The sequence below is a fragment of the Pinus tabuliformis genome, chromosome 3_2 (genome assembly GCF_031772625.1).
Source record: "Pinus tabuliformis cultivar Carrire ecotype Pingquan chromosome 3_2, CPIR1, whole genome shotgun sequence".
NCBI classification, from domain to species: Eukaryota; Viridiplantae; Streptophyta; class Pinopsida; order Pinales; family Pinaceae; genus Pinus; species Pinus tabuliformis.
In genome coordinates, this window is record NC_142302.1 from 1,105,224,718 (window position 1) to 1,105,239,604 (window position 14,887).

The following is a 14,887-nucleotide window of genomic DNA, read 5'->3' on the forward strand; positions in this document are numbered from 1 at the left end:
CAACTGAGTTGCAGTACGGATGCAGTGTTAGCAGTGCCAGTGTTAGCAGCATTTGAGAGAGAGTTGCAGTGCAAATGCAGTTGTTGGGTGGCAGGACCAGAAGCAACACAAATGCAGAGGGAGCTGCAGTACAGATGTAGCATTGACAGTGGGAGTGTCAAAGGCAGCAGTCTGGTGAGCAGCAGTAGCGCAGTGATTGGTGGACAGAAGGTGATACATCGGCAGTGCAGTAGTTGGTGGACAGCAGGTCAGACATCAGCAGAGCAAAGACGATGCTTCAGAGTTAGAGAAGTATGCAGAGAGGCAGTGTATTACTAGAGCACATTCATCGCTAAGAGGCAGTGTTGATTTGGGGTAGCATCGAATGTGCTCTAAGCCTCAAATTTTGCACGGAGACTTGGGCATAGGAATTCCAAAGAACCCAGGAAGCATTTTGGAAAATTCCACCCATAAGTGATTTTATTAAAATAATTAATATTTTTAATGGGGTTCCAAAGTCTAAACTTAGGAAAATTAAAATATTAATGGGTATTCATCTAATCAGGGGTGAAACTTCTAGAAAAAGCCACGGATCAAGCGAAAATGATCTGAGCCTTTGATTATGTTTTAATCTAGGTCGTTGGTTGTCCAACAGGAAGATATAAGAAGGGGCTTGAGGGTCATTTGTAAAACACACAGAGAGATTGAGAAAATCGATTTTCGGAAGTAAGAAGTTCTCCAGAGGAAAATCGATTGAGGAGATCTTGCAGCAGAGGGGCAGTGAGAATCCAGGAGAAGGAATTTCCGGAGAGTACTAGGTAGATAGAGAACAGAAAGACGTCCAGAGGAAGGCTGACGCTAGCCTACGCAGTGCTGACGCAAAGGCAGCACAGTCATTGAGGAGAAGTCGAGTTCTTGTTGAGGAAAGTCAAATTCAGTTGGCGGAAGCCAGGGTGCGAGTCTGGGAGGCAGAAGGTCAATTTCTCAACCAGTAGAGGATCCAAAGGAGAGGCGGCTTAATACCCAAGAGGGGTGACGCAGAAGTTGCCCAAGGTGACACAATTTTACGCAGAAGCCACGAAGAGGGTGACACAGAGCCTCCAAAGCAGCAGGATCAGTCATTGATTCTGTAGTGACAGGGTGAGATCATTTCACCAATCTTTTGTTCAGTATTTTCTCTGTATCAGATTGTTGGTTAAGCATCCTAGAATTGTACTCAAAATTTCTCCTGCATAGTAATAAAACCCTCAGAGTTGTTGCACCGGTTTTCCCGCATTGGGTGTTTTTCGGGACTATTTGTCCAAAAATAACTATCCTATGTATTGTATTTTTTTTCCTTGCTTAGTATTTTGTTTCCACATATATGTAAATTAAGTGAAGGATGCAGATGTATTTGCTTCGATATTTACCGTAGACAGTAGAACACAATAAATAACTTGCATGATTTAAACAAGTAGGAGATGTAACATCAGTTTGCTATGGTAGGGATTCTGGCTTAGGAATTTTCACATTCTTTTGACTGGATCAAAATAAAATGATAAGATCAAATTTTGGCCTTTGATCTTTTCTATGAAGATCTCAAGGAGGAAATAAGGTTATGAGAGAAATTATAAATTGTTGGAATGAGTGGGTGAAGGACACGACTTGGTGATCACATCGAGTGAGAGAGAAGAGGGTCGATTTGGGTGAGAGGTAGGAAGGTCGAGCAGCTGAGGAGAAGAGACAGAGCTTGCAAGGATAGAGGGGTTGCGTTCAAGTCGTCTTCTATTGAAGAGAGGGGTCGTGCCCAAGACAAGTTTGCAGAAAAGGGAGGTCGAGTCTTTAGGGCCTAGCTCTCTGTTGGAGGAGATGTCGTGTCCTAGGCCGAGTTCACTGAAGACAAAGGGGCCATACGCTACAAAGGGAGAGGTTGTTCGTTGGGTCGTACTGTGCAAAGGAGAGGGGTTGTTTTCTAGGGTTGTTCTTGGCTGTAAATTCTCTTGATAAGTTGTAATATTTTCCTGATTTATTCTTTGAAGCCTAATAAAGTTACTCCTTGCTGGTTTTTCCCCACTCTAGGGTTTTCCAAAGTAAAAGTTGTGTAAAAGTTTATGTGCTTGGATTTCTTGTTTTGTTGTGCATATTTTGTTAGAAGCTCAGGTGTGTTAATTGTGCATAGATTTCAAATCTATTTTTTTCTGGGTTTTCGGTAAAAAATAAATTTGAAAATTTCTGCATATAAAAATTTATTGACACATTAATCATTTGGCTACGCTTAGATAAACTAACACTTCTCCCCTTTGATTTCAGCAACAAGTTTTCAAGCAAGTCAACATTCACAAGTTAAAAGCTCTTTGTTATACTTTAATGCTCATTCCTCGAAACCCTATGTTACCGGATCCATCCACCCTGGGAAATGGATTCGCGGATCCCTAGATCATAAACAGATTCAGATCCGGATTCACTTGGATACACTAGAAAACAGTCTTTTAATGAGTAAAAATATGTTGGTAATAACTTGACCTGGCAGTTTGCTAGTAGTCGACAATGCTCTAACCCAGATAGTTGCTCGCTGGAAGCTCAGACAATACGTGCACGTGCAGCGAATAAGACGGCTAAGATGATGCGACTGGTATTAATATCATTGGTTTTGGGATCTAAAGACTTGGTAATATGATGCCGAGACTTGGTAGTATGACGCTGATACTTGGATTTTATTTATCGGTAGGGCATATGTAGTTTCGCACATTTGAACTCATATAGTTACATATAGTTATAATATTAATTTAATTATAAATATGTTATATTTTATTTACATTTAATTTAATAATAACTTTATAAATCTGTTATATTTTATTAACATTAGTTTAGAAATGTTATAAAAGAACTAGTATAGTCACATGTGTATATATTTTAGATATGTTATAATATTATAATTTAATTATAATATTATTTATATTAATTTAATTATACTTTTATAGCTATGCTATATTTTATTTACATTAATTTAATTAAAAAAAATTAAATATGTTATACTTTATTTATATTAGTTTAGAAATGTTATAATTTTATAAAGTAATTTTGGTGTATATATATTATAAATTAATTATTCAAAATAATAAAAAAATAAAAAATAAATAAAAAAATAAAATAAAAAAATTGTTATTTTATTCTCCATATATATTATAAATTAAAATATATCAAATTTGTTAGGTACAAGTTTTAAAAATTTGTACATTATATTTTATATTAAACTTTTATATATTATAAGCTTATTATTTAATTCACATAATTTAATATGTGTATTAAATTATTATTATTTATCATTTAAATAGTTTTGTAATATATTATAGTTAATAATTTATTTTTTATAAAATAATTAATGCAACTTTAATTATGAAGTATTGTATGTTTTTTCATGAAATTCATCAACACAATACAGCTTGAGTGGGCCTGATGGTTAAGAGCATGTGTTTCCTCCTATGAGGTCACAGGTTCAAAACTAGAGGGGTAGAGTATGTATGCCTTCGTAGACTTAGCATTCAAATCGCTGTGTAGAGGTGGGTCCCTTGTCCCACAAACAAGGGGGTCTCATACACCAATTTGGTGTCTAGCTTAGCCATGACTTTAAAATTGGGTAATAATAATATAAACTCTATTGTTGTTGATAGGTAGTGCTCACAATAAATTTGGACATTAATATCAAAAATTTTATTATAAAAATATATTTATATTAATTGTACTTGTCGTTTCCTTGCCGTTTCCGAATCCTGGCTGTATCCAAATCCGTATCCGTATCCATATCCAAATCTTGGTAACTTAGTCGCAACCATTGTTGCAATTATCCACCAACATAAACATGCCACATAGTATTGCAGCACACACTGCATAGATAATATCTGTCATGGTCTGAATGTTGAACCAATGAGTGAATATTTTTCCGGGATAAGCAGTGCCACAAGAATGTTGCTTTCAATAGGGTTATCCAGATGTCCCCAAAACCATCTATGGATGTCTACCAGACCTTCCCATTTTCGGTGGAAACATCTCAGTTTCAACTAACACTTCTCCCCTTTGATTTCAGCAACAAGTTGTCAAGCAAGTCAACACTCACAAGTTAAAAACTCTTTGTTATACTTTAATGCTCATTCCTCGAAACCATTGTTGCAATTATCCGCCAATATAAACATGCCACATAGTATTGCAGCACACACTGCATAGATAATATCTGTCATGGTCTGAATGTTGAACCAATAAGTGAATATTTTTCCGGGATAAGCAGTGCCACAAGAATGTTGCTTTCAATAGGGTTATCCAGATGTTCCCGAAACCATCTATGGATGTCTACGAGACCTTTCCATTTTCGGTGGGAAACATCTCAGTTTCATGGGGTATGTTCTGCACATCCTGAAGGGCGCCCCCTTCCTAATGGAGAATTTCTCGTTGCATCCCCAAAATTTCTGGGGAAGGGGAAACACATGGACTGTGTCCCCCTGGGTCAGGATGGGTTCTCACTCTACAATGGACTAGGCATAGCCACATGTTTGACTTCTAATCACATAAGATCAGTGAAAGCTCACACACACATAAACTATGTATGTGACTTTTATCATAGTCCATAATTTAGCATGCCCTAACCTTCACCGGATCTTAGCATTGATACTTAACTAATGCTTTAATAGGTACCTCATTAAGGGACAATATGTTCATGTTCATTTTGTGGACTCTTACATGTCATTTCTAAATTATGAATAGAATACCCAAAGAGCTTCAAGACTTGCCCCATTTTAAATGTTGTATTAATTAGTTGTGTTAATTACAAATTTCCCTGTATAGTTTTAATAGATTGCCTAATGCCATTTCCTGAAATAGATATTTTTTCTCTGATGGAGTATCAGTTATAAAAACCAGCCACAGATGTTTCCTAAATGAGATCTCAAGGACAACAGCTAATTGAGAATATCAATAAACAATTCAAAACTAGATCGTTAATGACAAACTAGGACTACAGCTAATTGAGAATATCAATGAACAATTCAAAACTAGATCGTTAATGACAAACTAGTCAATTTGTTATTCAACTGCATTCTAGAAGACTGGATTTATCTGCACATACTATTCTATAGATTGCATTTTTATTATTTTCTAACGTTGTTTCAAATTTAACCATAGAAAGAATAGCATTTGGAAAGGAAACAGTATGTCTAATCTTTAATTCTCTTGCATGAACATTCCAAGTTATACAAAAGAACATTGACCTGTGTAACATTTTACTATAGAGAATGGAAAGAACAAGATAATACCTTATGATGCAAGAGATTACGGATGGTAGCTATCAATGGTGCTAATGATTCCACTCGCCCTTTGCAAGACCTACAGCCAAACTCTTATAAACTTATAAATAATGACTATGACAACAATTCTTTCCCAATTCAACAATTAACAAATTTGAATGTTAGAAAGCAAGCAAATTCCAATTGAATTCCAAAATTGCAACTTGTACATATCTTACATTACAACTGCAGCAATTGCTTCCTCATGCTTTAAGAGTGAACCAAGTGCTTCTTCAAGTCTACCCAAATAGAATTTTGCCTTTCCACTCATTTGCCAGAACGATAACTTTATGGGACAATTGCAATGGCCTCCATACACTTTGTCCTTACACGTTTTATTTTCACTGCCCCTTTTTTCACAATAATGATTCTGATCTACAGAAGCCAAGCCCTCTTCACAAGCTTGTATCACCTCCTCGTACTTACACAACTAAACGGAGTGGAACAGACCAGGAATAGAAAATTATCAACAATGCATGTAAATTGTATGGGGAATCAACATTAAAAAAGGTCCAGTAAACAAACAATTGTAATTGTCTCACTGAAACAAAAGAACACTTTCACAAAATTGAAAATACTATCTGCTTGACTACAAGCCAGCTGCCAGACAAACAATAGGCACAATTCACTTACTGATAAAAGAGCCTGAGCCTTTAATTCAAGCCATTTTTCAGAATGGGGGCAGATGGAAAGAGCGGCGTTTACTAGATGCAATGCATGTGATACACCTTCTGAGTTTTTTGCGCTAAGAAGGTTTAGTGCTTCATCAATCTTATCATCCACTTGCTTCACATGAAATACAATGAACAGTTACATAGTGGCAGAAGACAATGTATGAAGGTTGTAAAGAGATACTCAGTTTAATAAAGCAATAGAATCTCAAAATACATGCTAGGGACTCTGACCCAACTTGTGCATTATGATAATGTGTAGACATAATTCAAAATTCCAATAAGCACCTTGCAACATAATTATTATGTCCATTCAAAATGTCAAACACTATAAACTGGCAACATAGATTGTGCGTAAGTGAATAGAGGAAAAATTTATATGCCTAGCACATACTTGCTCTATTTTCTTCTTTAAGAACATGCCAGTCAGCGTATACACTATACAATTAAAATGTATAAATACTTGAGCGTGGAGCTATATAGTTAATGATTGCAGAGGGAATAAATAAAAATTATTCAATAAATAGAAACAGCATCCTTGTGTAACTCACTATTCTTCCCTACATTCAGCAAGGGACTTATGTTTACATGACAGTAGCCTCCTTATGTAATTTTCGCATAACCTTTAAGAAAATTTAATGTAATATAAGATCAATTTGTTCAAAATAAATACAGTGAAAGAAAAAGAATCCATTGTAAGAAAATACAAGCTAAAATGCTCCGGCAGTCCAGCAATACAGAAAGCACCATAAATTGTGGGATATCAGATAGATGAGTGCGGTAATTATCAGAGTAATGAAAGCAGCAAATTGATGAAAAGAAAAATGGATGAGGTGTGGTAGTACTGGACAAGAAAGAAAATGTAACAGTTTATAGTTGGAGCCTGGAGGTCTGCAAAGATACAGAAAATCTAAATAACTTAACTACAATCATATAACTAAATAATATATTGCAGTTGAGTTCTTGGGAAAAGGCCAATTCCAGCAAGGATCCAACTAATCCGATGTTAGAATAATTAGCACATGGATCACTCAATCGCAGATTCAGTAAAAGACTTCTTTGATGGGTTTTCAGTTTCAGGTACAAACATTTTTAATCAACCGCTACCCCTATTGCTTGTTTTACAAGATATACATATGGTGATAAAGTCCAATTGTCCTTCAATTTGGAACTCTAATATGCACTGATCCAATGTTAGATTAATTGGGAACATGAATCACTCGATACCAGATTCAGTGAAAGACTTCTTTGGTGAGCTTTTAATTTCAGAAACAAACATTTTTTATCAACCATTACCCCTATCAATTGTTTTGCAAGGTATACAATGTACATATGGTTATAAAGTCCAATTCTCCTCCATTTTGAAAGAAATCCAAAAGCTGATTTAGCAATTTGAGCCTGTGTCTTTGACTGGCCTTAACTTTCATGTATATAATCAAACGAATGCCATAAAAGCCATGATTTTGGGGTATCGCAAAAAGATCTATGCATCAACATAGACAAATGTTTCCAACTTTCCTCTAATATAACTTACAATCATACATCCATCTGCATCTTATTGAGGAACGACTACATCGGTTACATTTATTTTTGAATTAGAACAACGGAATATTATTGCAATTTATTAGCCTCCTCTTTAAGAAGAAAGGAGTGTTTTCATAAATGCATCATTATGAACATTAGTTTTGACCTTAAAACCTAAGTTGCACTGAAACGGATATGGGGTTTGAAACGAATACGACAAATTTTCAAAAAATCCGGATATGATACGGCAAGGAAACAAAATATATATATATATATAACAAAATAAAAATTTCATATTACCATTCTTCTTTTAGAATCTAGATTCTATATCTAAAAATACATGATCACCATCATGAATTCAACCTAAATAAATCATCATCATCAATTCAGCATAAACATTGTCATCATCATTAGCGTTTATTATAACATTCAACATATTATCATCATCATTAGTTATGTAATCAAAAATGCTACAACCTTTGTGCTTTCAGATCCAACTCCTTGAAAGAACGTGTCATGCATGGCAGATGGTATCTATCTTCCTTGCATGACAATTAAGAAACCCATGGGATCATTGGGATATTCTGTCAAGACCTATTTGAACATTTCAATCTTCTCAATGTCAACTTGGTCTCTTGACTATATGCAGGGAAAAGATTGGCTAAAGAAGATCTGTTATATTGGAGGGATTTATGAAATCAAAAGAAAAATCAATGACAATTAACAAAACCTTAACGAAACTGAAAATTAATCACTCAAATAAATTTCTTTATGAAGACATTCATCAAACCCTTATGTCTGTATTTTTGAACATCTATCTTTCTCTGTTGGTATAAATTTTTGAACAAATTTTCATCCGTTTTAACATTTTAAGAGTGGATTCCAATCACGATTTTCCTGAACGGATCCAAAAATATTAAAAACCCTTGGAAACGTATCCAATTCCAAATCCAAAGTTTCCGATTTTTTGAAATGGCACAAAAACTTTACAGCATTTCGGACAAGGATCATATCCATTTCCGTTTCAGAAACGGGGATCTGCGATTCCGGCAAATTCTCCAGGCGTTTCTGGTAACTTAGCTTAAAACTGGTTATCATAGGCTTGTATTAGTCATACCTCCATACTGATATTATAATCATATTGATTGCACTGCCATAAGGTATAATAAATTTTCACTGGTACCAACTTGAGGACCCAACAACACTGCTGGATATATATTCGATCATGTGCCTTTCAGTTGCATGGATTACGGTAATGACTATCAAGTGGCACTAACCTTGCATATTTCAACTACATTCAAGGGGTTTGCTGATGAGCACAACCAAATGAGGTTGTTGTCATAGGGTGTCAATTGTGGAGGTTGTGATGTAATGCCTTCTCTCCAAGATCTCCTGTTTAGATTAAGGGGAAATGTTGTCTATAGGGCTGACCCTATTTTAAGTTGGGTATCTATAAACCCATTCACTTTTGTATCTTGGTCAAGGCCAACTTATATTCAAGCCAAGTGTCCATACACCCCATCTCAATTGTATTTGGGAGAGCTACATTCAATATGGGTATCAGCTAAGTCAATGTTGCACAAAGTGGGGACATTTTTTGGAAGCGAGGACGCAGAAGCGTCATTTCCCAAAAATCTAGGAAGCGAAGCCTCTTGGAAGCGTCTACTATATATATGTATGTATATATATATATATATATATATATACACACACATATATATATATATACATAGATATATATATACATATATACATATATATATATATATATATATATATATATACATATATATATTGCATTTATGTTAAAAAAACATCCAAAATACCAAATTAGTTGTAGAAGATATGAAAACATACATATTTTTACATAAATAAAGATAGATATGGCATCCATTGTACATCAATGATTAGTTACTCCGGCATCAACCATCTAGAATCTAGATTCCTCTTCTCTTGGCTAGCCTTTGCCTCTACTCCAATTCTATGGGGATATTATTCAACATTGAATAATTTTGATCAAACAGCTTAATCCGAGCCTTATAAGATGGTAGAGAAAGCTTAACATGCCTGATCAATGATTTTGACTTGAGTGAAGGGTACATAATTGCTAAGGCCATGACAAAGGAGTTCAACAATCAACAACACCAACCTGTGTTGGAATTTCTAAGTTTAACCCGTTAGAAATTCTTCATGTACTATCTAATTTATTTCTTCCTACTTGTTCAATTACTTAACAAGCTATTTACCATGTAAATACTGAAAATAAATACAAGTACAGTATCAACACATACAGATCATCAACTGAAGGAAAAACAAGCACACAAGTGACATTGTTGTTTTTGGACTAATGTCCCCGGAAAAACCCAATGCAGGAAAACCGGTGTAGCTATTCAGAGGGTTTTATTATTATGTAGTTTCATAATACAACCTGGATGCCAGAAATCGCTCACCCAACAGAGAATGCCCTCGGCAGTAGTACCTATCAGTCGGAGACAAATATTCTGGCTAAATCACCGGATGAATGATCTCATAGCAACAATGCAGCTTCTGCTGCTCCGCGTCACTCTAATAGGGACTGTGTCACCCTATCCGACTCTTCAGCTCCCAGTCTATCCCACGAAAAATCTCCCAGCGCTGCCTCTAGGCCCTGCGTCAACCTCTCTGGCCCAGCGTCAACCTCTCTGGCCCAGCATCAGCCTCTCTGGGCTCTGCGTCAACCTCTGCATCTCACACGTTGGCCCTCTTTGGCTCTACGCAGCTCCTGGCTACCTCTGTGTGGCCTCTCGCTGCCTCTGCGTAGCCTCTAGCGGGCTTTGTGTCAACCTCTCTCGGCTTCTGCGTTGATCCTCCTGGTACTAACTCTGCTTCTCTACTATGTATTCACTGCCCCTCAGCTGCAACTCTGATCACTCACTCAATTTCCTCAACAAACCCTGCCTGTAATAACTGATATTTCAATTCAATCAAATGTAAAGATTGATATTTAATTTATATTAGATTGACAGATTTTTTTCTACAAAAATTCTATCAAATTAAATGCATCTGCGTACCTGATTCTCATGTCTGATTCTCCAGTTTGCTGTTGATCACAGTGCTCCAAGTTTTCTGATTCCATTACCAAACCAACTTATTCCTCCCTGCCTATCTGGGATCAACCTCTGCGGTTCCCAGATCCAGAGAACTTCGAAATAGAAGTCCACTGGCCCCCGTGCCCAAAACTCCAGGAACAGTTGAAGACTTTCCCATTTTTAGTGCCCAAGTCTAGCCTCTGGCTCACCTCCAACAGATTTATCATTCTGCACCCTCTGTATATTTCTTCCCCCCCCCTTTTAAAATCCTCCTTCCTCCCTTTAAGTAGCAGAGGTCCCTCCCCCTCTACGCATCTGTTCACCGCCTTATGAAAGGATAAGATTTTGATAGGCGGTGACTACTTTGTCAGGATATTTTGCCTTTAATAGAATCAGATCTTCACAATATCGAATGGTGTCACATTAAGTATGATAGTTGGTACTTTTATTCATTAAATAATATAAGACCATAATGATTTTAACTATTACATATTACTTTATGTTTTTATAAAATGTCAAGTTTAATCATAAGGTTTATGGGTTTAGTTTTATTAGTACACATTTTGGGTTATTTATGTAAACATATGAATAAACTCAACTATATTTCTTACTGAGTGTATATTTCTTCTATTTACGAGAATTAGGTATTTAATTTATACCTTTGATAATTAATTCATTTATCTTATATTTAGACATTCTCCATGAATAGTCGATATAAAGTCAATGTATATATATATGTATATATACTAGTGCAATGTATATGATGCATGCATATGTAGCTATCATATGCATGCCTCACATGCATGCTAATACTACTATGTTGTTCGTGATTCGAGATGGGTTGTTACATACACCCCTCCTTCAAAAGAACTTCGTCCCGAAGTTAAGGGTTTATAAAGTATATTGATAATTCCTTTAGGGTATGTAAGGATTGTATTATGTGATTGAATTTTCATTTATGATCGTGAGGACACTTTAAAATTTGTGATTTTGACCGCTGATAGATTTCTAATTTTAATGGTCATGCCTTGCCCAAACCAGGTTCCCAAGCTATTCTAAAATCATCCTATCCTTCCTAATCTCTTCCACTCCCATCCTATCCGTCCTCTACTGGAGTATGCCATGGCGTCAGCTATACTGACCTAACCATGCATAAACTCTAAGGATGGCAGCGTCGACTATATCGACCTGATTTCCCAGTAGGCATCCGGCAATCATCATCACACGTCTAGGGGAGCGTGACTCGCACAATCCTCCCATGACCCCAGGTTTTAGAGGATAAACGGTGGGCAACACCTCCACCCCTCCCAGTAGAATCAGGGTTAATACCCTATCATGGAATCTCTTTGAGCTTCAATTGTTCTTGGAGTTTTGTCATCACGAAGTCGGTTTGGTAATGATACTATCTGCAATGTAAACACTTGCCCACAAATTATAACATATGCATCAATATATTCAAAATCAATTGTATTCAGATAACGATTTTCTATGCATTTTAATAAACTCTCATCTATGATATTGATTTTTGAGTTCATATGACATACTTGGCTATATCTAGCCAATATATTTGTAAGTTCATTTTCACATCTAGTAGTCAAGTGTATTCATTATTTTATTTCCATCTCATCATTCATGTTGATATGTAAAATAAAAATAAAATTATAATTATAAATATCACATCCTTAACATAAGTCATGATATATATAAGTATCCATGCACCAGCAACGTTAAGCATAATAATTGGAAATCATTCTTTCGTGTATTGATCGTGCATGAAATTTACGGCTTTCATTCCTATATGTTTAACGCTAAACATAAGTATAGCTGTTAGTTGCGAAAGTCCAATGATGTTGATGTAGTGAACGAATAATAACATTGAGATGACTCCGAGTACACGATGTGAAGGAAAACTTCATCATTGAAAACCTTGGAAAGGACATCAAGGAGGCAGCAGTAGTAGGACATCAACCGACAATTTATAATTTTCTTTTGCTTCTTTTCGAGAGTAAAATTTTATATCATAATCATTATCCTGGGTTAAGTCATTGCTTACATAAGAAAGAACTAGGCTATCATCTAAATACGCTTCTTCTCAGCTTTTCTGATCGTATTTGCATATCTGGAGTGGTAAATAATAGAAAAACTAGAAATAGTAGTAGATCCATAATATAGTACAGTTATATGTTTATTAACATGATGAGAATAGAGATCTTGCACAAGTGCCTTTTCCAATGGAAATTTACTATAAGAGTGGAATATCTAGATTTCCATTAACAGAAGTGAGAAGTTGACTGGTATCCAAAGGTAACTATAGTGGTAAGAGTTTTTAGTTGAAGAGGAACTATCCATCAATATTATATTAAAAATGGAGTACAATTGCATTCTGGTTGGGTAAGCTACGTTCATGTTCTCTATTAATGAGAATAAGAACAAAGAGAATTCGTAATTTTTAAAAAGGGGTGTCACTCTACCTCAGAAGACAGAATTTTTTTTTTTGATGCTGCCTATTTATGTAGGGGTATCGGTAATTAGGCAAAGATGGAAGCTGCCAAGGAGAATATTCTGAATCAGAGTGATTTCTAAGCAGACTGAAAATCTATTGAATCTGTCTTTCGAAGCAAACAGATCAAAATTTATTGTTTCAGAATCTATACTGGCAGTCAGTAATATTTTACATTGACAAAAACGCTTAGATGTTATGAAGAATATTAGGAGGAGCCTGTAAATTGCATGACTGCTCTGTCACAAATGGTTTTTACCATTGCAAAATTGAAGAAATGTCATTGAAGATTTCTCTATATTGAATAGTGGTCACCTATTCCATGATGGTATTGATAGGAGGTATTATGCTTATTCAATTATATGTCTGTCTATAGAAGGTACATGACCTAATAACACAGAATTCAAATGGAGAGGTATGGATGGTATAGTTTTGATGTGTCAAATAGAAATATTCATAGCTTTAACTCAAGAAATGCGAAATTTTTCTTTAACAAGGACAATTCACAGGGTGTGTACATGACAGCCAATCCCTTTCTCCTCCAATCCAAACATGTTTATTTTAGACTGTACAGTACAATGTTCAGATTGTGTTCTAATATCTTTCATTCCTCAAAATTTCTGGGTCTTAAAATTTACAGATTAGTTTTAATGTGGAACAAAAACGCAAACTGGATTTTTTTTTTTTAAAATAACTACCCGTATTTGGGCACACTGATGTTTCAAGAGCTCTATGTTAAGAACTTTGGCAATAAGGATGTTAGTTTTTCAGTGACAGGTCAGGCTTTTACTTGAACGAAAAGTGCTCTGTTTACCTTGAACCCTGAGTCTCCCAGGTGACTATAAGAAACTATAATAAAGCGTACAAGCCAAATTGCTTAGTCTGAAAGTGATCTCAGTGCTTCAGAATTAGCTATGAAATCTGAGTAAAAGAGCATCCTGAGGATCCTGTAAAATTCTTCTTGTTCTACAATATAGACAGTACACATTAGAGAATAAACAGGGGTAAAATTCTGAAGTGTGAAGATACAGGAGTGTGCAGAGTTCACGAATCCCTTGTTGTATAACTTAATGATTCCGGGACTAATTCAAAATGGCTGGTAATTTCCTTTCTTTTATTCTAGGAAATGATCGATTAGGATTGCTCTCCCCACACCTATATCAAAGGAGGCCTTCTACTCTTTAAGTACATATTGCATTAGTTGATCCTATACTTCTTGTAATAGACTTGAATATAAGTTAGCCAAGATTATGACAACAAATTTTGTTTTTTTTTTTTTTTGAAAAAGTGTATTTATCTCAAGTTGCTCTCGTTTACAGATTTACTATAGGTTTACCGTAAGCATTGCCAATGAACTGTGAACAGCAGGCTATTAGAAGAGAACTCTTGTAAGAAAACCCCTTTAAAACAGGACTGGCATAAATGATACATTTCCTTTGCAACAAATTTTATTTTCAAAAACTTGTAAGTGGTTTAACATTTACTGATGAAGTTCTTAAAGGGCAACGAAAGCTGAAAATGATACGTACATTTGAGAGAAACTTGTTAAGAGCCACAAATTTTGTAAAGCTTATGATTCCATTTCTGTCTTATCATCTGTTGGGCAATCGAATCTGAGAAGTGGAGATTGCCAGCAGCTAGAGCTTTCTTCAGGTCGAAAGCATTGATTTGGCCTGTTCCCTGGACATCTACACTTTCAAACCACGCTCTCAATCTCTCTTCATTGGCCATCCCCACTAATATTTTGATATTGGAGTAAGGAAGGAGATTGTCACAGTAAATTAAAATAAAGCTTGTTCCACGTTTAAAATGTAAGGTTTTCCACAATTTTAC

General features: G+C 35.5%; 1 protein-coding gene across 1 annotated transcript in view; it reads right to left on the reverse strand.

Annotated features, from left to right (window-relative positions):
• Nucleotides 1-14,887, reverse strand: part of LOC149184528 (uncharacterized) — a 322,500-nt gene that overhangs the window by 137,641 nt on the left and 169,972 nt on the right. The window contains exons 4-6 of the mRNA XM_089415361.1: nucleotides 5,925-6,077; nucleotides 5,471-5,721; nucleotides 5,262-5,331 (exon numbers count right to left, since the gene is read on the reverse strand). Of these exons, the coding sequence (XP_089271487.1) occupies nucleotides 5,262-5,331; nucleotides 5,471-5,721; nucleotides 5,925-6,077 (474 nt within the window). The remainder of the gene's footprint in view (nucleotides 1-5,261; nucleotides 5,332-5,470; nucleotides 5,722-5,924; nucleotides 6,078-14,887) is intronic.